The 24,068-nt window shown below is 43.6% G+C and overlaps 1 protein-coding gene across 3 annotated transcripts in view; it reads left to right on the forward strand.

Moving 5' to 3' along the window:
- Positions 1-24,068, forward strand: part of BLM (BLM RecQ like helicase) — a 90,647-nt gene that overhangs the window by 52,947 nt on the left and 13,632 nt on the right. For all 3 annotated transcript variants that reach the window (XM_073882224.1, XM_025893016.2, XM_025893015.2), the window contains 5 exons: positions 5,024-5,130; positions 6,979-7,139; positions 13,620-13,815; positions 16,477-16,667; positions 20,400-20,547. In XM_073882224.1, the coding sequence (XP_073738325.1) occupies positions 5,024-5,130; positions 6,979-7,139; positions 13,620-13,815; positions 16,477-16,667; positions 20,400-20,547 (803 nt within the window). The remainder of the gene's footprint in view (positions 1-5,023; positions 5,131-6,978; positions 7,140-13,619; positions 13,816-16,476; positions 16,668-20,399; positions 20,548-24,068) is intronic.

Here is a 24,068-nt window from a genome sequence, read left to right on the forward strand (position 1 = left end):
CTTGATCTCCAGGTGGTGAGTTCAAGCCCCACATTGGGCAAAGAGCCTTCTTTAAAAAAATAAATAAGAGGGAGATAATTGACACATCATAAAATTCACTCATTTAAAGGTTAGCATTTGGGGTGGGGTTGTCTTTTCACAAAGTTATGCAGCCATCTCCCAAATCTAAGCGTAGAACATTTTCATCACCCCAAAAAGAAACCTGGTACTTGTTAGCGGCCACTCCCCATGCTCCCCTTCTCGTGTGTGCCCATCCGCTTTCCCTGAGCAGAGTTTTCTCAAGGCTTATCCATGTTGCCACATGTATCAGTACTGGGTTCCTTAAGGCTGAATAATCTTCCATTGTATGGGCATTCCGTGTTTGTTTATACATTCATCAGTTGATGGGACCTTTCTCTGACTAGAATATTTGGTAATTCCAAACATCCCATTTTCCAACAGACCAAGTAAGACAAACTCTAAGCAACTGTTCACGTTCTCATCATAGCAAACTGTGTACAAGCTGCTTTTAGCCAGTGGCCCATGTGCTGGGTTCAGCGGGCCTTTTGTAGTAGATATCTGTTGTGGTTTTGAGTTTGAGATCGGCAGCTTTATTTCCTAATCTCATGTCATTTTATTATTTTTAGTAATTTGTTTGACTAAGTTAGTTAACATTTCTAAGGTGTTTTTTTTTAATTATGACACAAATATTAAAAATTTTTCAGATTGGGGCGCCTGGGTGGCTTGGTCGTTAAGCGTCTGCCTTCAGCTCAGGTCATGATCCCAGGGTCCTGGGATCGAGCCCCACATTGGGCTCCCTGCTTGGCAGGAGGCCTGCTTCTCCCTCTCCCACTCCCCCTGCTTGTGTTCCCTCTCTCCCTCTGTCAAATAAATCTTTAAAAAAAAATTTTTTTCTTTCAGATTATGTGCCAGTTTTTGATAACCCCTTTATTGAAATGTAATCCACATACCATACAATTCACCTACTTAAAGTGTACAATTCGGTGGGTTTTAGTGAGTTTTACTACAATCAGTTTTAGAATGTCTTCCTCACCCTGCAAAAACACCCACATCCAGTAGTTGTCACTGCCCCTCCCCCACACCCCCGCCGGCCCCCAGCAACCACTAATCCACCTTCTGTTTCTAGATCTGCCTGTTTTGGATATCTCATACAAATGAAATCACCCGATCCGTGGTCTTCTCTAACTGGCTTCTTTTACTTAACATGATGTTTTCAAAGTTTATTGCTGAATAATAGTCCATCGTATGGGTGTGGCCCATTTTATTTATTGGTGAATATCGGGGTTGTTTCCATTTTGGGCTCGTATGACTAATGCTAAAATATATGTTCACGCACAGGTGTTTGTGTGGACCCCTGTCTTCCCTTCTCGTGGGCACGCATGCAGGAGTGAAGTGCACATTTGTAGGGTGACTCTCTTTTTCACCTCCTGCAGAACTGCTGGGCTGTTTTCCAAAGGAGCTGCACCGTTTCCCATTGCCACCAGCAGAGTCCTCATGCCCCCTGCACTTGATATTGTCTCTTTTTTGACCCAGACCTTTTTAAAAAAAAAAATACATAAAACATTGTTCTGAAATTAAAGCAAAGTGTAAAATGTAGGGAAAGGTAACAAGGCTATTCTTGTTTATAGTCATTTCAGCATTTTTGTGGGTAGGGAGACTCACGCACCATTCCCAACGTAAGCCCAAAGCAACTCAAATGATTTTAAAGACCATCTACAACATTACAACATTTGTATACCTGAGCAATTCTTTTTATGCCATCATTCTGTCAGGACTGTGGTTTCCTTTGCTGCAGCAGTGATTGTAAATAATTGACTGAGAGCGATCGATCAAAATAGTCCATAGACGGATCAGTCCTTTACCTACTGCTTTTTCTTGCCACAGCCCGCTACACGTCCCTCTTGCCTTTCCAACCCTAGAAAAGAGCTCTCAGTGTTTGGTGCATATAAATAGCAAAAGAGGGATGGTTTCAAAGTATTAGTTAACAGAGATCTCACAAGACTCTTAGAGCAAGATATCCTGTGACAATAGCCAGCTATGCAAGAAGCAACATCGTAAGGTGAAAATCATATCCACTCCCACCACTTTGCTCTTGATGTATCTGAAATCAGAATATCCCAGCAAGGGCCAGCGTACTTCATTCCTCGTGTCACACTTTACTCCCAGCAGAAATATGTAAAACCCTGACAAGACAAGAAGCCCTACCAAGGGTTTCTGGTACTTTGATTAAAGAAAGTTTCAGGGGCACCTGGGTGGCTCGGTTGGTTGAGCATTGGACTCTTGATTTCAGCTCAGGTCCTGATCTCAGGGTCATGGGATCAAGCCCAGCGTTGGGCTCCACACTGAGCATGGAGCCTGCTTAAGATTCTCTCTCTCTATCTCCCCCACCTCTCCACCCCCACTTATGCATGCACACTCTCTTTTCAAAGATTATTTATTTATTTATGAGCTAGCGTGGCGGGGAGGGGGGGCCGGTGAGGAGCGGAGGGGAGAAGGACAAGCGGATTCCGTGCTGAGCACAGAGCCCAGTGCAGGGCTCGATCCCACGACCCTGAGATCGTGACCTCAGCCGAAATCAAGAGTCGGATGCTTAACCAACTGAGCCACCCAGGCGCCCCCCTCCCCTCCCACCCCCCTTAAAGAAAAGGAAAGAAAAAGTTTCAGTTGCACCCATACTATATTCAGTTTGTTCTGTGTGGTGTCCTGGAGGTTTTTACTGCCAGACCAGTGCTCGGTCATGAGGTTCAGAATGGGTGAAAAGTAGGGTTTGTTTGTTTTTAGAAAGCGAGGGGACAGTTGTAAACGGGAGAGGCGGGGCAGGGGTGACAAGCAGGATGTCTGGACTGCAGGAGCACCCTCAGATCAGTCTTCTGGGAGGAAGTACGCGTGAAAATGGAGGATCTGCAAATTGATTCCTTTACAGTTGTCTTTGCTTGTGTACCTTTAGAAAGTCTTTGTGAACCCTTGGGGGATGCATACCCCAGTTTCAGACCACTGATTTAAAAAGAAGTTGGACTGTGGTTTAGAACTCTAAGGTCTGAGCGGGGGACGGAAGTTGGGACATGTGGGGACGACACTTGGGTGCTGCTTAAAGTGGCAAGTGGGGTCCCCAAAGAAGGTGACGGGGAGAAGAGAAGGAGCCGGACGCTGGGGAGTGATCCCCACTTAAGGAGTAAGCAAAGGAAGAAGACAAGGAGACAAATTAAAGGAGCGGGGGGGGGGGGGGGGCAAGTCTGTGGACTGTGAACTCGTCCGTGCCCGTAAGGGGTTTCTGTGCGGAGTGACGGAGAGGTCAGAGAGAAGGAGGTCTGCACAAAGACCCGTGCACACGCCACACGCAGCGGGAGGGTGACCACTCCCTGCTGCGTGGCCTTCTTGCCTGTATAGCAGTCCCTTCACGCACACGCTGCCCTCCACGTACAAGCCATTCTGTCCTCAGACCAGATGAGCTTACCCTACCACTGGCAACAAAACCTGGACCCGACTAGCTTGGATTCAGGTACAAAGACAGAAAGCCAGTGTTTTTTTGTTTGTTTGTTTGTTTGTTTGTTTGTTTGTTTGACAGAGACACAGAGAGAGCAGGAACACAAGCAGGCGGGTTGGGAGAGGGAGAAGCAAGCTTCTCGCAGAGCAGCAAGCCCGATGTGGGGCTCGATCCCAGGACCCTGGGATCATGACCTGAGCCGAAGGCAGACGCTTAACGACTGAGCCACCCAGGCGCCCAGAAAGCCAGTGGTTTTATTCCCCATCTTCCTTCTCTCTGAGCCCCACACCCCCGTACGTAGGCATCCTCCTTAACCGTGGGTCATCACAGTTACGGTCTCTTTCTTTTCTTCCATCCACACGGGCACTGACGTGTCTTTATGCTCTAACCTTAACTGTTCTGCAGTGTTACCTCTCCTTCCTGTGGAGATATTGGGACCTGGGGTAGTGGGGGGGTCCCTGCAGGGCCAAGGACCCTGTAACAGTCCCCTCACCTTTCTTTAGGTTTGTTTTTTTTTTTTAATAAAGATTTTATTTATTTATTTATTTGACAGAGAGAGAGAGAGCACAAGTAGGCAGAGCGGCAGGCAGAGGGAGAAGCAGGCTCCTCGCAGAGCAGGCAGCCCGATGCAGGACTCGATCCCAGGACCCTGAGATCCTGACCTGAGCCGAAGGCAGACACCTCCCTGACTGTGCCACCCAGGCGCCCCTATTTAGTTTTAAAAGCCTGGATAGAACAATTTTGGCAGAATGGTAATGGCAAAAGCTAGAATGGAGGTGCCAAGAATTGAAATTGGATGTATGGTTAGTTGGTTGGGGGCCTAAGTGTCTTCTGAGAAACTTGCCATTGGAGGGAAAGAAAGAGATGAGGTGCCAGCCACAGTGGAATATGGGGTCCAGAGGAGCTTGTTTTGCTTTTAGGATTGGTGGTCCTATAGAACATACTCAGACAAAAGGGAAGAATTCGTGGAAGAGACTGAAGTACAAGAGAGGAGAGAATGGAGAAAAGCTCCCTAAGGAAGCGAGAGGGAGGACGTGGGCCACCAAGAGCAAAGGGCCATCGAAAGGGGAGTGCGTCTGTCTCCGAGTCAGCCACATCCCCTTTGGGGGTCAGAGCAGAGGACGGTGACCCATGATGTGTAGGGTGTGAGCTCCCGCTGCCGCCCTGCCATCAGTTCTTCATGTACACAGTCAAAACTTGGGAACGCCGGTGGCCGAAAGACATGTGTTTTCTCTGATTTTCTTAATCTTTTAAATAATGTTTTGGCTGCCTCTGCTTGTCAACCTCATCCCTGCGACTGGGCTCCTGATTCACCTGTCTTTCTACACATTCTCTTCTACAGCCCTCCCGATTCCTGGTCATCTCATCCGTAGACATTCGCTCCTTACCCCGTTCTGTGGCGCAAGCTGCCGGTGGTCATATTCAGCTTGAGAGGGCTTGATAATTAGGTTGGCATAGTGGAAAATCAGTGTTTAATGTGTGAAGGTGGCTAAAATATATTTTCTTACGATAACAAAATTTTATGTTTGGGACTTCTAGGTTCAGCATGAGCTTTAACAGACATAATCTGAAATACTACGTGTTACCGAAAAAACCCAAGAAGGTGGCATTTGACTGCTTAGAATGGATCAGAAAGCATCACCCATGTGAGTACAGCCATGTGACAGATTATGTCCAGAAGTAATAAATGTCTTTTTGTTACCACAATAGAATATATCAATGTGCATATTAAACATTTCTTTTTTTCGTTACAATAGCACTAACTAGCTATTTATAGAACAGAATATTGCAACTCTCTCAATCCTGGAAATTATAAAATCGCATTTGGTTTGATAACAATAAACCCTAAGAAAAAGTATACGAAATATTCCCTCCTACACAGCCGTGTTATAATTCACGGTTTCAGTGTCTCTCCTCTGGCTTCTGTTGGTATGAATTACGCCGATCTCTGTGTTAGGGCCTTCTCCCAAGAGTGCCTCTGAGTTCTGTTAACTAAAATGAGATCCTGAAATGCCTGGTAGTTTTCCTTTTCTACTTTCCCGCAGAGAATTGTTTCTGCTAACCACCTCTGTTTCATTTTTTGAAAACTAGTATACATGTTTGCAGGGCGCCTTGCTGGCTCCGTTGGAGCAAGCGACTCTTGATCTCGGGGTCGTGAGTTCGAGCCCCACGTTGGGTGTAGAGATCACCTTTTTTTTCTTTTTTAATTTCATTTCATTTTATTTTTAAGATTTTACTTATTTATTCATGAGAGACAGAGAGAGAGAGAAGCAGAGGGAGAAGCAGGCTCCCAAGGAGCAGGGAGCCCGATGCGGGACTCGATCCCAGGACCCTGGGGTCATGACCCGAGCCAAAGGCAGACACTTAACTGACTGAGCCACCCAGGCACCCTAGAGATAACTTTAAAAAAAAAATTAAATCTTAAAAAAATTAGTATATGTGTTCGTTTGAACAGATCAAACGATGCAGGGATAGACTAAGAAGTCATCCATGATCTCCCTCCCAGGCCTCCTTCTCCCAAGCAGAGAATGTAGACAGCTTGTCTGTCTATACCTTTGGCTCTGCCAAGGAGAGAGGACTTTTTCTTTCATAACTTTAATTTTGTGACTCTAAAAACCGTACCTATAATACGTGCTCACTGAAGAAAAACCGTGAAAGCAACAAGAAGAAAGAAGCAAAACGCAAAGCTTACCTCAAGACAAGTCACCGTTACCGTTCGGGGTTTATTTCCTTCCAGCAGTTGTTGTGTGCATTTTTCTTTCCATTAGCATACTGTGTCTACAGTGTTCCTACCCTTAACCTGTTTTATATCTTAAGCATTTTCATGGGTTTTTTTTTAAACTTAGAAATCACTTAAAAAGTTTCAGTATATCTTATTTCCTAATGTCCTTTCTTAATTTCCTAATGTTGGCCATTAAAATTTTTCTAATTTTCAAAAGGAGAAACAAAACTTTTCGTAGAAATCCTTGTACCACTTTATTTCCTAGATTAGTTTCCTAGAAGGAAACCGAATCAAAAGCTAGAAGCATTTGTAAGGCTGATACGTACTGCTACACGCTTTCCACAGCATTTGTGTAAGCGTCCCCTCCCATGTTAGAGCCCATGTTAGAGCCCAGGCTTCGTCCAGGTCCACCCCAGGAGCCATTCGGGGGACAGAACAAAAGGTCACATCTTGTGATTTCCAGTACACGTTGAACTCCTTGCTTAAATTACTCTGTGTGACCCCGCTCTACTCTAAGAAGACTATGGAGTTCTGCTTGTGGTTTGTGTATTTCTAAGAACATAATGAGGGGCACCTGGGTGGCTCAGCTGGTTGAGCGTCCCACTCTTGGATCTCGGTTTGCAGCTTGATCTCGGGGCCGTGGGTTCGAGCCCCACATTGGGCTCCATGCTGGATGTGGAGCCTACTTTAAAAAAAAAGAACATGACAAAAATTGTGTTGTTATTTATGTTAAAAGCTCTCATGTCTCAGTACTGTTTTGGTTTCTTGGCAGATGACTCCGGGATAATCTACTGCCTCTCCAGGCGAGAATGTGACACCATGGCTGACACTTTACAGAAAGATGGTCTCGCTGCTCTTGCTTATCACGCTGGCCTCAGTGATTCTGCCAGGGATGAAGTACAGCACAAGTGGATTAATCAGGATGGCTGCCAGGTAACATTTTTTAAAATAAACAAAGGAAATAATTTTTTATAGTATATGAACACGCTTGTACGTGCTGGATGAAAATTGTTTTTACTTTAAAGACAGCAGACATCAAAATAAGACTAAAATTTAAAAACATCTTTTTGAGACTTCTTAAGTTGCTTTTTCTTTCTTAAATAAAAAAAAATTTTATTCAGTTGTAATTTACGTACCGTAAAATTTGCCCTTTCATAGCTTAAAAAATTAGTGGGTTTTAGGGGCGCCTGGGTGGCTCAGTCGTTAAGCGTCTGCCTTCGGCTCAGGTCATGATCCCAGGGTCCTGGGATCGAGCCCCACATCGGGCTCCCTGCTCGGCGGGAAGCCTGCTTCTCCCTCTCCCACTGCCCCTGCTTGTGTTCCCTCTCTTGCTGTGTCTCTCTCTGTCAGATAAATAAAATCTTTAAAAAAAAAAAAAAAAAGTTAGTGGGTTTTAGTATATTCACAAGGTTGTGCAAACATCACCACTAATTCCAGAATATCTCATCATCCCCGAAAGAAACTCCATACCCTTTAGCATCCACTCCCCAGTCCCTGGCAACCACTAATGGAACCACTGCTATTCTGTCTCTATAGATTTTCCTATTCTGGACATTTCATATAAATGAAATTATACAGTATGTGTTCTTTTGTGACTGATTTATTTAGCATAATGTTTTTAAGACAATGTATATCTTGTTGTAACATGTATCAATACTTTATTTCTCTTTGTACACCAGATAACATTCCATGGTAGGGATATATCCTAGTTTGTTACCCATTCATCAGTTGGTAGACATTTAGTTGCACCCACTTTCTGGCTATCGTGAATAATGCTTCTGTGAACATCTGTGTACATGTTTTTGTATGAACATGTTTTCAGTTCTCTTGGGTAGATACCTCAGAGTGGAATTACTTAGTCATATGGTAACTCTCTGTTTAACTTTTTGAGGAACTACCAAACTGTTTTCCAAAGCAGCTACAGAATTTTACATTCCTACCAGTGATCTATGAGCTTCCAATGTCTCTTGACTTCTTATTATTACTACTTTTTTTTTTTACTATATCCATCCTAGGGGATGTGAAGTGGCATCTCACTGTGATTTTAATTTGCATTTCCCTAATAACTAATTGTGTTGAGATGACAGATTTGTCACCCAAGTGGATCAAGAGGGAGGAAGCTAAGAACACTCTAGGCATCCCGTACAGTGGCAGGTGCCAGCCTTGGATAGATCTTTCTTTTTTTTTTTTTTTTTAAAGGTTTAGTTCCTCTTTTTTTTTTTTAAAGATTCTACCCATTTATTTGAGAGAGAGAGAGAATGAGAGATAGAAAGCACGAGAGGGAAGAGGGTCAGAGGGAGAAGCAGACTCCCCACCGAGCAGGAAGCCCGACGCGGGACTCGATCCCGGGACACCAGGATCATGACCCGAGCCGAAGGCAGCCGCCCAACCAACTGAGCCACCCAGGCGCCCTGGATAGATCTTTCTAAATACAAGGATGAATTTGAGAAAAACGACTAATTTTTTTTTTTTAGCCTATGAAGTTTTCAGTTCACAAAAAGAGAAATTACCCCAAAGATTCAATGGAAAAATATCTCTCAAAATTATTTTGTAACAGAAAACAGGAGAAAATCTTAGAGGATATTAGCCTAGTGTCTTTGGAAAGATGTCAGAATACTTGGCGTATATGAACTAGAAGTACTTGCCATAAGAAGATCACAGGCTGCGATGAAGGCACAAATAAAAATGCAGTTTATCTAGATAAGAAAATGCACAAAAGGCAAAAAAACAAGTAGAATCACTATCAAGGCACAAATGGTTCAGCTCGGTGCAGACATCTGCATCAGTGAGGTAGTGAATAACTTGAAAATGTCAGCCTAAGAATAATCATTGTATCCAAGGAAGAAATGAAGATGGCTGAAGTGGCTAAAGTAGTCAGATGTGTTCTAAATGAATACATAACAAATATTTAACAAATTTAAAAGCATTATCTCAGAGTCGCTGGGGGAAAACTTAACATGTAGACAAAGTTCACCACTTTGTTTGATTTGCAAAGAGCTAAAAGAAATTATACTCACAAAGATACAGAGGTAGGATGCTCTACAAAAAGCAGGCAGGTCTGAGACTGTCTCACTAAATAACAAAAGCAGGAACACACTGTCTTGAATCAAAGGAGGGAAGCTTGGGACTGAAGGATTTCAGAGCCAGCTCATTTTCACAGATGTTGGGCACAACAGAAAGGCACTTTCAGATACGTCAAGTCCAGAAACGCATCACCAGCTTATCTTCACTCAAGTAGTGCCAGATGCCAGTCTTCCCTAATTTGTATATTGAATAAGCAAAATTCTAGTGGGATTTTTTTTCTTTGATAAACTTTTTCTAAAGTTTGCCTGGAAGAATATTCAAGTTAAAATAACTGAAAGAATTTGGCAAGAAAATGAAAACACGTGAACACTAGCTTTTGCAGTACATTGCAGACAGATCAGTGACAGAAATCCAGAATTAGGAAGGAAAACATGTAAAACGGGGTGCCTGGGTGGTACAGTCAGTTGAGCATCCAACTCTTGGTTTCTAGATCGTGAGATCAAGCCCTGCACAGGGCTCCGTGCTCAGGGCAGAGTCTGCTTGAGATTCTCCCTCCCTCCCTCTCTCTCCCCCCACCCCCCCCAAAAAAAATCTAAAAAAAAAAAGGAAAACATGTAAAAACAATATGTGGCAAGGATGCATTGAAAAGTAATGAGGAGGGGCACTGGGTGGCTCAGTGGTCAAGCGTCTGCCTTCGGCTCAGGTCATGATCCCAGGGTCCTGGGATCGAGCCCCGCATCGGGCTCCCTGCTCCGCGGGAAGCCTGCTTCTCCCTCTCCCACTGCCCCTGCTTGTGTTCCCTCTCTCGCTGTGTCTGTCTCTGTCAAATAAATAAATAAAATGTTTAAAAAAGAAAAAGAAAAAGAATGAGGAAAGGAGGATGATCCAGCCCGTGGTAGCACTTACCTGCTGGGGGGAATCGCTTTGGATCCTCTTACCAAAATTAATTACAGGTAAATAAAAGTATTGTTTTTTGTTTTGTTTTGTTTTTTAATTTTATTTATTTGACAGAGACAGTGAAAGAGGGAACACAAGCAGGGGGAGAGGGTGAGGGAGAAGCAGGCTTCCCCCTGAGCAGGGAGCCCGATGTGGGCTCGATCCCAGGACCTTGAGATCATGACCGGAGCCAAAGGCAGATGCTTAACGACTGAGCCACCCAGGCGCCCCAGAAGTATTGGTATTTTTAAATGTATGAACTCTGGCTGGAAGAGAACCCAAACTTAAAAAGAGCTCAAAAGGAAGTAATTGCTAGAAATTATTAAAAATCTAAATAAACATTTCTATATCGATGAACAAAATTAAAGGCAATAGCAAATAAGAAACAACTAGGGAAATGATGTCTTCTGCAAATAAAACATCCCAAAACTTTGATGAGAAAAACGTGGGTCTCAAATAGTAAATTACCCCAGGCTATCAAGAGACATCGAAAAGGAGCCACAAAAGACTAAGTAGAATTGTTTTTCAAAGTGCAACTTTGCTAATTATTAAAGGAATCCAAACTTAAAACAGTGAGAGACCATTTTCACCTCTGTATCAGCAGACTTTTATTAACTGTTGGGGACGGTGCTATAAGAGGCAATTTCCTGCAATGTTCCTGAGAGCCTTTCTGGAAAAGAAGATGGCAGACTGTTACAGGAGCCTCAGATCTGAAATGCATGTGTGGAATTTACATCAGAGTTTGTTTATGGGTTGCTTGGGTTTTTTTTTTTTATTTTTTTATTGTTATGTTAATCACCATACATTACATCATTAGTTTTTGATGTAGTGTTCCATGATTCATTGTTTGTGCAATGGTTTTTTTTTTTAATTGAAGTATAGCTGATGTATATAGTATTATATTACTTTCAGGTATACATTATAGTGATTCAACAATACTATACATTACAAAATGCTCGCCACAGTAATTGTACCAACCACTTACCACCATACAAAGTTATTACAATATCATTGACTGTATGATAGTATTTTTTTTTTAAAGATTTTATTTATTTATTTGAGAGAGAGAGAAGCAGCGTGAGAGGGGAGAGGGTCAGAGGGAGAAGCAGGCTCCCCGCTGAGCTGGGAGCCCGATGTGGGACTCGATCCCGGGACTCCGGGATCATGATCTGAGCCGGAGGCCGTCGCTTAACCAACTGAGCCACCCAGGCTCCCTGATAGTATTATTTTTAATAGTAAGTAGCTTAAATGTCCTGAGAGAGTGACTGGGTACATTATAGTGCATTCCTGGCATTGAAAATGGTTTATGAAGAATTTCATAATGATATGAAAATGTTCAGATGTCGATGATGGAGAAACATAGGGACAAATAGAACCTAAATGTGTGAAATCTCAACCGTAAAAAAGAAAATTTAGAGGCACCTAGGTGGCGCAGTTAAGCGTCTGACTCTTGGTTTCGGCTCAGGTCGTGATCTTGGGGTCTTGGAATTGAGCCCCACATTGGGCTTTCCACTCAGTGCAGAGTCTGCTTGAGACTCTTTCACCCTCTGGCCCTCCCCACTGCTCTCTCTAGCTTTCTCTCAAATAAATAAGCAAATCTTTAAAAAAAAATGAAAAAGAAAATTAATAGAAAAATAGATGAGGGGCGCCTGGGTGGCTCAGTCATTAAGCGTCTGCCTTCAGCTCAGGTCACGATCCCAGGGTCCTGGGATCGAGCCCCGCATCAGGCTCCCTGCTCTGCAGGAAGCCTGCTTCTCCCTCACCCACTCCCCCTCTGTGTCTCTCTCTGTCAAATAAATAAATAAAATCTTAAAAAAAATAGATGAGAAAAAAAGAAAAAAGCTAATTCTTTTCAAGTTCTTTAAATCTTTTTGTACAGTATAAATATTCTATAATACCAATGCACATATATATACATATCTGTATATATGTATATAAAACACTTTGATCAAAAATATAGTTCAAGAAAATGGGTGAGTTTTTGTTTCTGTTTTCAGACTAATCCTCACAGTCAAGATATAATTATACAGTCACTGGACAACCTTGATCTTGTTAGATTTGTAAGATAGAATAAAACTTCATTGTTTTTTTTCACAAAGAAATGGTTATAGTCTGAAGTTTCAAAAGCAACACAGAAATAAGGAAGTAACAGCTCGACTAAGCCAGTTTTCCCAGTGACAAGAAGTAAAGGCTTTCAAGGGAGAGTTGGCTTTAGGGTTGCCTCACTGGGAGCCCACACACTGCCTCGTGGCCAAGGCCCACCCGACCTGGGGAGCCGCACCCGCACCCCTGCTTCTTGGATGGCTGCGGGCTGCCACACGTCCCTGCACAGCCTCTCACCTTCTCTCCACCACTAGAGGCTCCAGTAGACTTTCTCTTTTCCAAGGACACTTCCTTCGATCAAAGTGCCCTAAATTTGGAGGGCTGACTGGCCTGTAGCTCAGGCCGCAGCCGCCCCAGGCACTGCCGAGCACGCCCGTTCGCTGGCCATGTTCTCCACCGCCTGCACTTGCTCACCCTGGTGCTCAGTCACCAAGACCACGTCCTCAGCCTCAGTCTGGCTGCCAGGTAGTTCAGTTGCTTTTGAAATACTGTTCTTGCAGCTGCTATTTATTTTCTTGAGAGCTAAAAAAAAAAAAAAGTCTTGCAGCTTTATTTGTATAATATAATCTTGCCTGTAGATGAAATGTTTTTGTCTGGGTTAATAAGTCCTACATTTGCAACGGAAGTGGATATTCTTGAAAATGGTTTTTTTTTTTTTTTTTACTAAAAGCGGATTTATGAAGCTCTTGAAATTTAACTGTCACCTTGCTTGTCCTAAGTAATTTGCATAGGCCAAGATCCACAGTCTCCAGTCTTTTTTTCTAGTATAAGCACCTCTCAGACTTTCACCCACGTGAGTTCCAATAAAAATTTCACAAGTTTTTACTTTGAAATCAGCTGTTGAGGAAAAGGAGCTGGCGTGTGATCCATCAGCTGCTCCCACTGGGAGCACAGACAGTAAGCGCGGGGGCAGGCTCCCGGAGCATCAGAGAAACCGGCAGAGGTGACCTCTGGGAGCTCAAGCTCTGGGAACCCTCGTTCCTGACCCTGGCACTGGATGTCATGGCTGTGTGGACAGTGCCCCTCACGCCTCCGTATCAGAAACGGAAGAGAGCAAGCTGTGGCCGCCCACCAAGACATCACAGCTCTTGATTCTGGCCCCTTCTAATGATGCCAAATAACACAAGGAAGTGCCTGCCGCCATGAGCTCCTCTACCTTCTCGGGACTTCATAGGATTGCAGGTTAACAATAGTAAGACCTCACATTAGTCATGCTAAATAACGGGACCAAGTTAAGATACTAGATTGCTGTACAGAGTAAAATAGAGAGTAGAGCTTTTAGAGGCACCTGTTATTAAAATGTCCCTTTCTATCTATTATGAGCCTAAGCGGCTTTTGCTCTTTCATCAGGTTATCTGTGCCACGATAGCATTCGGAATGGGGATCGACAAACCCGACGTGCGGTTTGTGATCCACGCATCTCTCCCTAAATCTGTGGAGGGCTACTACCAGGAATCCGGCAGAGCTGGGAGAGATGGGGAAATATCGCACTGCCTGCTCTTCTATACGTATCATGATGTGATCCGACTGAAGAGACTCTTACTAAGTAAGCTAAGCCCGTCCTCTTCAGTCTCCTGATGGAGTCTGCTCCTACCCCTGTGGTGCTTTTGCTCCAGCTTTCTTTAAATGGTTATAAAAATATTACATGCTCGTCATGTAAAACTCAAATGATCCAGACGTGTGTATACAGACATGTACACGGCAGAAGATGTCCAAACCATGCCCTGCATACAATCCTGCCCTAGGAAATAACTCCAGCTGTTGGCTTCCTGTGTATCCTTCCAGATCCAACCTGTGCATGCATCCTTGCTTGTAACCCATATTTCAAACATGCAGAAAGGTAGAATGGGAAAAATAACGAACCCTCACACACCACCCGGTTAAGAAATAAAACCCCCCGTATATCCCTCTCCTGCCTCAGCCCTCCACTCCCCCATCAGAGAGAAGCAGTGTCTTGTATTTGGTGTTTACCCCTGCCAAATGCATATATTTTGCCATTTGTGCTGGGGATTATATTATATGCCTTTGTTAGGTACATATAGTTTGTTTTCAGTCTACACTAGGATGTAATTATGACTCCAGTTGATACATGTAGTTCAACTACATGGAATTCCATGTCTGTTTATTTATGTTTTTAATAAAAGATTTTATTTACTTGTCAGAGAGAGAGAGAGCACAAGCAGGGGGAGCAGCAGGCAGAGGGAGAAGCAGGCTCCCTTGCTGAGCAAGGAGCCTGGTGCGGGACCCAATCCCAGGACCCTGGGATCATGACCTGAGCCAAAGGCAGACGCTTCACCGACTGAGCCACCCAGGTGCCCTCCATGTCTGTTTAACCAGTCCTCTTGGAATATGTACCTAGATTGTTTATTGTTTTTCATGGTTATCAGCAGTGCAGTATTGAGCACCTTTTGCAGGTATCTTTGGGCATTTGGACAATTGTCTATATAGGATAAATTTCCAGACTTAGACTTGCCAGGTCAAAGTGAATACATATTTTAGAATCTTATTATGCCTTTTGCCCACTGTTCTACTAAGTTGTGATAGTTAAATACATTTCCTAAATAAATTTGCTATTTTGAGACCACTTTTGAATGGATCCTGCCAGAGATACTACACACGGGATATGACACTTACTGGGCACTGTGCCAAATATTGGGTCATCTTTTGTACCCATAACCCCTAGCTTTTGAGGTAGAGTTCATCCCGAGAAACCGGCAGAGGTGATTACCTCCAAGAAAGCATTGATGGGCAGCAGCTGTGGTAGGTGTGGGGGGCGGAGGGGGGGGCATACGGTGGTAGCAGTACTGACAGGTGACATTGCTTAGTACCTGCTGTATGCGCTGTCTTCACTGCTTATTATATCCCTTCATCACAACAGGCCTCCAGGTACTGCTGTTACTCTCATTTCACACAGGAGCACGGCAGCTGTAGAACCAGTAGGTGGTAGAGCCCTGATAGGGCCCAGGTCTATCCAGTGGACGCCTCGGTGGCTCAGTAGGTGGTAGAACCCTGATGGGACCCAAGTCTATCCAGTGGACGCCTCGGTGGCTCAGTAGGTGGTAGAGCCCTGATGGGGCCCAAGTCTATCCAGTGGACGCCTCGGTGGCTCAGTAGGTGGTAGAGCCCTGATGGGGCCCAAGTCTATCCAGACGCCTTGGTGGCTCAGTCAGTTAAGCATCTGCCTTCAGCTCAGGTCATGATCCCAGGTCCTGGGATCGAGTCCCACATCGGGCTCCTTGCTCAGCAGGGAACCTGCTTCTCCCTCAGACCCTCCCCCCTCTCATGCTCTCTCTCTTTCTCTCTCTCAAATAAATAAAATCTTTTTAAAAAAATAAAAATGAGACTTTTAAACTTAGCGTGACCATTTGTGTTTTTAAACAGAACCTATATTGTTAGGCCCAAATAATTCAATAAGCATTTAAGTTTTAAATGCTTAGCAACATTTTGAAAAAAAGACTAGTCATAAACTAGAAAAAACCATTTTATTTTCATTCTTAACTAACCTCATTTGCTTACAAACAGAAAGTATGTGCATGTGATTCTCAAACCTTGAAATTGGATTAGACACTGCCACCCTTATTTCCTGTTTCACATGGATTTTCTGGAGGTACTTGTATTTATCACAACAACTGCCAAAAGTTCAGTTTCGCAGTGATGGCATTCGAAGGAGTGTAGCGCACCATGTCCTCAGACTGGCAGTTTGGGTGGCGTTCAAATATTGCTGTGTTTCCCTTAAAGTTAAAATACCCTGCCAACACCCCCGTGAGTTCACTGCAGCACCCCGGGGCTCCTTGGCACGCGGCTTTGGAACCACTGGCTTAACTACTTGGACCCCAGATACCCAGGGAGGCGCCTGGCCTGCTGCCGTAAGGGCCTGCTCTGCTGACTTCAGACGTCCAGCTAAGGACATGCTTGTCTGATAAATACAGCAAATTTGATTCAAATCTTCATCATTGGGAATCATGCAGATTTGAAAGTTTTTTTCAGCTACTCATTTATTCTTATAAAACTAAAAATTTGAGGGATAAACATAAGTACAAGGTTGGTCATGATATAGAATGATGTCATACTGATCTATAATGCTATTAGTAATTTTATTTCATTTAATATTTAAAGTTATATGAATCTATTCCACATATTTCTGTGATATTTTCTTCTGTTTCCCTACTCTAATAAGTATTTTTACTTTGTTCTTTACCTCTTTTAGTGGAAAAAGATGGAAACCATCATACCAGAGAGACTCACTTCAATAATTTGTACAGTATGGTACATTACTGTGAAAATATAACAGAATGCAGGAGAATACAGCTTTTGGCTTACTTTGGTGAAAATGGATTTAATCCTGATTTTTGTAAGAAATACCCAGATGTTTCTTGTGATAATTGCTGTAAAACAAAGGTAAAATAAGAAAGTTTTAAATTCCCTGTAATTCAGGAAATTGCCGAGACTTTATTTTAGCAAAGTTAGATACAAGTTAGGTTACCATAAATGGGCCCTCAGGGATTGAACCGGGGAAAGATGGCTTCCTCCCTATAGTAATTTGAAATGGAAACATTTAATAGTAATTCTGTGGAATAGCTTTTGAATTAGAAGCCTATAAAAAAAATATACTGGACCTATCTAAAATATTGAGGTTATATGTGTGTACTATAAGGATGTTTTAGAAATATCATTAATCTGTAAATATCCAAAAACATCAACATGGGCAGGTAGCATATTTAGATTCAATCCCAATATATATTTGAAGTTCTCATTCTGAAGAGTTATAATAACTGGTGTACTATGTGTTTGAATCAGGTCAGTAACATTATACTATAAATTGGTTATTTAAAAACTATAAAGAATTAATGGCAATAGCTTCTAGATGAATTTGCTATCATCTGTCCTAAAAATAACCGTGAGAAGTTGTTAAAGTCAATCATCAGGTACTTAATTTTACCTTTCCTGGTAATTCTGTTTTAATGTCTCCGTACTTTACAGTTTACAGAGCATTTTCACATTTGATACATTATTTGAAATGCCTGTGCGAGGTGCCGGGGACTCACAGACGAGCATGTTATGGGCCAGTTCATAGACGGGAGGGGGACAGACATACACGTATTCACATGATTGTAATGATGCTGTGTGATAAGCAGTCGCAAAGATCGGCGGCACTAGCCAGCGCAGAGGGTGGGGTCTGCGGATTCACGGCCATTTCCACCCCCCACGCCCTGCCCTGCAGACGTTACCGATCAGTGTCAGTTCTTGTTTAACAAATATTTGAGTGCCTGCTCTGTGGCAGGCACTGTTCTAGGAGATTGAGATGCATCACTGAACAACAACAACAAAAAAGATCCCTGCCCTTGCGGGGCTTACGTTGTGGCCGAGGGAGGCTGAGTACGGACAGTGTAAGGGTACGTGAAGCTCAGCAGTGTGGGAGCCAGGAGTAGTGGGTGGGATGCAAGCTACAGGATCAGGTGCGGTGGCCCAGGGAAGTCTTACCACAGAGATGCAGCCAGCCTGAGCAGGGGACACCTGAGAAGGGAGTTAGCTGAGCGGCTCCCTGGACATGGGCATTCTTGGCCCCCAGGTGTGGGGGGCATGCCTGGGCACATGGCGGATAGCAAAGGGAGCGCGTGTAGCTGAGCAGGGCTAAGAGTCAGTCGCAGGGAAAGAGATGATGGGCCAGAGCCGCAGCTGGAAGGGTGGTGTGACTGACCCTCGGCCAAAATGCCTCGGGACGGCCATTTGGCAGGGCAGATCGGTTCGGTTTGGGGTGTTTTGAGTTAGATGTATCTGTTAGATTCAGAATTTCTGAAAAGAGGCTCGTGGTACCTGCCAATTTGGGAGTGGTTGGCGTACAGATGGTATTCAGAGCCATAAGAGCAGCTGAAATCTTCAGGGGTATAAGGTTAGCCCACAGAGAAGAAAACCAGACCGCCGAGTCCGGGGACATTAAGAGTTTAAGGAGAAGAGGGGGGACTAGAGAAGGAGAGCAAGAAAGAGAATTAGCAAGGTAAGAGGAGCAGCCCGAATCCGTACCGAAAGCATCCCAGGGAGGAGGGAGTGCTTCCGCTAAGCCAGGTGGCAAGGCGCTGAGAAGACGCCGCTGGCTTTCACGCCCCAGGAGTCCCTGGGGCTGGATGTGTTTGACAGTTTCCGCAGAGTGGGGCAAACCTGGAGGCGACGAATACAGAGAACTCTTTCAAGGTTTGCTTCAAGGATGATCAGAGAAATGAAACAGCAACTGGCAGGGAAGTGGATTCGGGAAAAGACAGGAGAAGTGACATCTGTCTGGGCTGATAGGAACGTACCTGCAGAGGATGAAAAGCTGATGTGTAAGGAGAGGGGAGAACCACTGAAGCGATGTCCTTGAATAGGTTGGGCGGGGGGGGGGGGGGGGGGCGGGATCTAGTGTGCAAGTCCAGAGATTGGCTTCAGGCAGGAACCAAGAGATTTCATCTGTAAGAGCAGGAGGAGGGAGAAGACCGTGTGGGGCGTTTGCTGGTGACAGATGTTGTGAGGGAAGTTTGTGAAAGCTCTCGTGGTTGCTTCAGTTTTCTCAGTGAAGTCGCAGGCCAGGTTGTCAGCTGACAGGATAAGAGAGGGGCTCGAAGAGAAAGGAGTAAGTGAAGTAGTCCCGTCACCTAGGACAACGGTCAGCAAACTTTATCCTAAAGGGCCAGAGTGCGTACGTTAGGCTTTGTGGGCCTTAGACTCACAGGCTCTGTCACAAGTACTCAACTCTGCTCTTTTAGCCCAAGAGCAGACATGATAAACAATAAATAAATCGATTTTCCATGGCTGTGTTCCAGTAAAATGTGATGTACGGAAACAGGCGTCCGGCTCATGGGCCACAGTGTGCTGACTCCCGTTCTAGAACAGAGGAGTACGACTCAAGGATGTGTGATGATGACCTGGCCGCGTAAAGGGTCCACTTGAGGTTTGTGGCCATGTGTTGGAAGTGCAGACCTTCCACATGGTTGCATGTGTTTCTCCAGCCAAGGTCAGCTACCGAGGTTGAGGCACAGAATGGTGAAGAGTTGGATCTAGTGTGTGTCGTCAGCGAATGGGATGAATTGACCTGAGGGCAAAGGAGCCGAGGGTACCTGAGCGGTAGTACTGTAATGAGGGGCTGTGGAATTTAAGCTGAGTTAGGGGAGCCTCCGAGGATGGAAAGGAGTAGATAGTCAGGCTCAGTGGGCTGTTGGAATCAGAATATACTAGATGGCGTGAGGTGGCTGTCAGAGAATGAAGGGGTTGCTGATTTTAGTGAGGCCAAGGTCGTAGGCGTGACCAAGGGAGTGAGCGGCTGGAATACGTGGAAGATGGGGTCAGTGGGGCAGAGGAGCTCAAGATGCCAGAGGCCAAGATGGGAGGACCATCTGTCTGCTGAGTCACCAAGAATTAAGGCAGGAATGATGTTGGAGAGAATGACAGAGCACTGTTTCGCGATGGGTCTAGATAGAGCCTGAGAATCACTACTAACTGTTAGAATGAGACAAGAAACCTTGAGGTTTGTCTTGAGGTCGTGAGATTGTGGCAGAGGAACAAGGGTTAGAAGGTGAGGAGGCTGCATAGACAGAGGCCAGAAGCATGATGCTGCTTTGGAGAACAATGGCTGGTTAGTGTTGCTAATTTGGAGATCTAGGATGGATGAAAGCAGACAGACCATACAGTAAAGGGGGCTTTAAAAAGTAGGCCGAGTTTGGAGACCAGTGAGGAGATGGAGAAAGGGAACCGACAGGAGATCATTAAAAGGGTTCACTATGACACCAAAGCCCCAAAAGCGATCAGAACTCACACATTTGCATGGTTGGACAGTGTTTTTGATCCCAAAAATCACCGTCCAAGTGACAGAGCACTGTTCTAGAGGGTATGAAGTGTTTGAAAAGGAGCAGAGGATACTCCTACCCACAGCATGCTGAGAGGTGTGTCTGCAACCCAGTAATAACATAGACGTCGTAGAGTGCTAATGTCCTGGACACAAGCTGAATGTAAGAGCTTAGAAAAGAAAGAATATTTGAAATTTGGGTTTGGATCTTGGTTTTGGTGTGGAAATGGTTGGTTACGAGACTACCACAGTATGAAACCCTAGCAATCTAAGTATCATCTTAATTACAGCAGAAGGTAATCTCTTTTTACTCATAGGATTATAAGACAAGAGATGTGACTGATGATGTAAAAAATATTGTCAGATTTGTTCAAGAACATAGTTCATTGCAAGGAACAAGAAATAAAAACCATATAGGTCCTTCCGGGAGATTTACTATGAATATGCTGGTCGACATTTTCTTGGGTAAGTTATCTTTTTTATTGTTTGAGTTATAGCAATTAAAATTGAACATCTAGGGGCACCTGGGCGGGCTCAGTTGGTTAAGCGTCGGCCTTTGGCTCAGGTCATGATCCCAGGGCGCCCTGGGATCGAGTCCTGCATTGGGCTCCCTGCTCAGCAGGGAGCCTGCTTCTCCCTCTACCTCTCCCTCTGTGTGCTCGCTTGCGTAGGTGCGCACTCTCTCTCAAATAAATAAATAAATATTTTTAAAAATAAAATTGAACGTCTAAAGAATTCATCACAAGTACATAGAAAAAATCTCTCTTGTCTGTCTTATAGAAATTAAAGATTTCAGAATAAAACTTTCTCGAGTAATGAAAGAAAATCAACTTTATTGAATTACACCAATTATTTATATAGAATTTATATGTTACTAAGGTGAGGTTTTCACATTCAGAAAAGCAAATAATAGGGCAAAATGGGTGAAGGGGATGTAGAGGTACAGACTTCCAGTTATAAAATGAGTATGTCATGGGAATGAGAAGTACAGGATAGGAAATGTCATCAGTGACATTGTAATAACGTGACTACACCTATCATGCTGAGCGTAGTGTAGTGTATAGGATTGTTGAATCACTATGTTGTACACTGGAAACTGATAAAATATTGTATGTCAACTATACGATAATAAAGAGAATAGTAATAATAATAAATACACAGAAGTTATTATAGCATATACAATTTCATCTGAATTAGTGGAATATAACTTCCTTGGAAAATTACCTGTTGAGTGACTTCCAGTTCCGGATGGCAGCCTGGGTAAAAGCATGTCTTGTAAAAAGGAGTTTTGAGACCCTATTAAAATAATAGGAAATAAAATGGGGATTCAATTCATTAGGGCATGGAGAACCAGGGAGAGACCATCATCAGATTGAAGATTTTTCAAATCTTTTAGGAAATGGATAGAAGCATGGTGACATGTGGAATGAAATAACAATAAGCCACCTGCAAAACGAATGTAGAGGCGAGTGTCGTAGAAGAGGGGGGACTATGGACCAGGCAGAACTCCACTGATCAGGAGGCCTCAGACTGAGTCTGCGGGTCCAAGGGGGTGGGAGTGAAAGCAGAGGAGCCAGAAATGGGGAAAGAACTGCATCAAATGCCAGCCTGGAATTGATTCTAGAACAGAAATAAATGGCCTAAGGAATAGAAAGGCAGCTGAGTTAGGGGCCAGAGCCCCTAAGTGGCATTTGGGGACCACCCAGTCCACCCACTTGCCCAAAAGCAAACCTGGATATTCCCATTCAGGGGAAGAATTTGAGGGGAAATAGATATAAAATAACGGAGGAAGGGTGCCTGAGTGGCTCAATCAGTTAATCATCTTGACTCTTGGGTTTTGGCTCAGGTTATGAACTCAGGGTCATGAGATCAAGCCCTGTATCGGGCTCCACACTCAGTGGGGAGTCTGCTTGAGATTCTCTCTCCCTCTACCCCTCCCCCCGGGCGCTCACGCTTCTCTCTCAAATAAGTAAATAAAATCTTTAAAAAAAAATTTTTTTTTAAATAACAGAGGAAATCCACCTCAAAAGTTTAACCTGATCCCTGAGGGTAAATACAACTGGGCAATCAGAGAAACCAAGTAAGTTTTTGACCCTGAGGATAGAGAGAATTTAGAAAATAAGCAGTAGCGTTAGGGAGAATGGAGGAGAAACTCCTAATTTAGAATCTTCACAAAGACTTAAGTAATAATAGAATGTTATGGAAAAGAAACAAAGAGAAAGAGCTGTTAAAAATTTTAGTTATTTTTTGGGACGCCTGGGTGGCATCTGCCTTCAGCTCAGGTCATGATCCCAGGGTTCTGGGATCGAGTCCCACATCAGGCTCCCTGCTCAGCAGGGAGGCTGCTTCTCCCTCTCCCTCTTGTCTGCCGCTCCCCCGCTTGTGCTCTCTTTCTCTCTCTGACAAATAAATAAAACCTTAAAAAAAATAAAAAACTAAAAAATTAAATTTATTTTTTAATTTTTTATTTTTAAGTAATCTGTACATCCAACATGGGGCTCAAACTCACAACCCCAAGATCAAGAGTCACAGGCTCCTCCAGCTGAGCCAGCCAGGCATTCCAAGAGCTGCTAAAAAATTTTAAATGATTGACAAAGTAAATTTAGTGGAAATGTTGAAAGATAAAGTCAAGAAAATTTTCTGAGACCTGAGCAAAAAGATATATGGAAAATATGAGAGAAAAAATATAGATCAAGTCTTAAAGAGATGTGAAATCTGACAAAATTTTTGATGGAGTTATCAAATCAGTGATACAAGAAAATTTCCCTGAGTGAAAGAGAAAAAAGCCTTCAGATTAAAATGTTCACTGAATGCCAACGGAGATGCTTTATAGGATTTGAGAATACCAAGAATAAATTGATGTTGGGGAGGAAAAACTTTTCCTCCATCCTGTTAGATTTAGTGGTTGGGGACCTGTGATTTAAACTGACAAAAGACAGATTTCATCAAAATGTGACTCAAAGGGCCAGTTAAAATTGGGGCTTGTATACCATCTTAATAGCAGAAAGGGAGGGGGAGAAGAACACGGAAAAACAAATGATTTTTTGGAAAGATGAGTGGGCCCTTAGGAGAATAGATGAGAGGGAGATAGAATAGTTTTGTGACAGTGTTTAGGAGTGGTATGGAGACTTCTCATCTCCAATGATAAGAATTAGTCTTCTTTGGTTGCTCCCAGGGAGAGAATTTATGACAGTTGAGTTTTGGGGCGGGGGGGGGTCTCTCTGCTTTTTTGCCGATAAGAGGTTTCAGGAACTCAAAAGCCTGCTCAAAATAATTTTTATGCCACAGTGGCATATTCTGGACCCCTTCAGAGATAATCCTGAAAACTTTGGAAAGAAAGAAACCAAAGCCAAACTGGTGATTAATATCAGCAACCCTAGAGGCTAGAAGGCAAAGAAAGTGAGTGCCCTCATTCTGATACCGTAACAGGGGAGCTGACCCATGGGTCCAGGGAAGAGAAAGCCCGGATCCACGGTGCAGTAAGCAGTCTGTGCAAATTGTAACAAAGTCAAGAAAAATAGGTCCCAAGCAACGTGAGAAGGAATAAGAAATGACATTTTTTGATGGCAGTAAAGAATATAAATGTTAACTCTCAACAGAAGGAGAAAGACATTTAGAAATTCCATGGGAAAGATTATACAAAGAGAGCCAAGGTCAAATGTAAAACAAAGGAAATTGTTACAGGATTTTGAGTAATTGATAAGATGTACAAAAAGCAGTCCAATTGTCTGGGTGCGGTAGACATTCTCCTGAGGGTTGCCCGGGAGTCAGGACCTTCTAAGTAGGGAAGGAAACTTGTCATAAACACTGCTGACAAGCTGCAACAGTTAGAGTCAACGCATAGACTGAAATATGTTTAGAGAACAGGACAGGGTGTGTTAATCTTGATGATGTAAAAATAAAAGTACAATAAATAAAAGGCTTGGGGTGCTCACAACCTCCTATGTAGAAGGTAGAGTAACCAGAAGTTCTGTCTGAAGTTACAA

Source organism: Callorhinus ursinus, unplaced genomic scaffold (genome assembly GCF_003265705.2).
Source record: "Callorhinus ursinus isolate GAN/ISIS: 27379988/994484 unplaced genomic scaffold, GSC_fseal_2.0 scaffold45, whole genome shotgun sequence".
NCBI classification, from domain to species: Eukaryota; Metazoa; Chordata; class Mammalia; order Carnivora; family Otariidae; genus Callorhinus; species Callorhinus ursinus.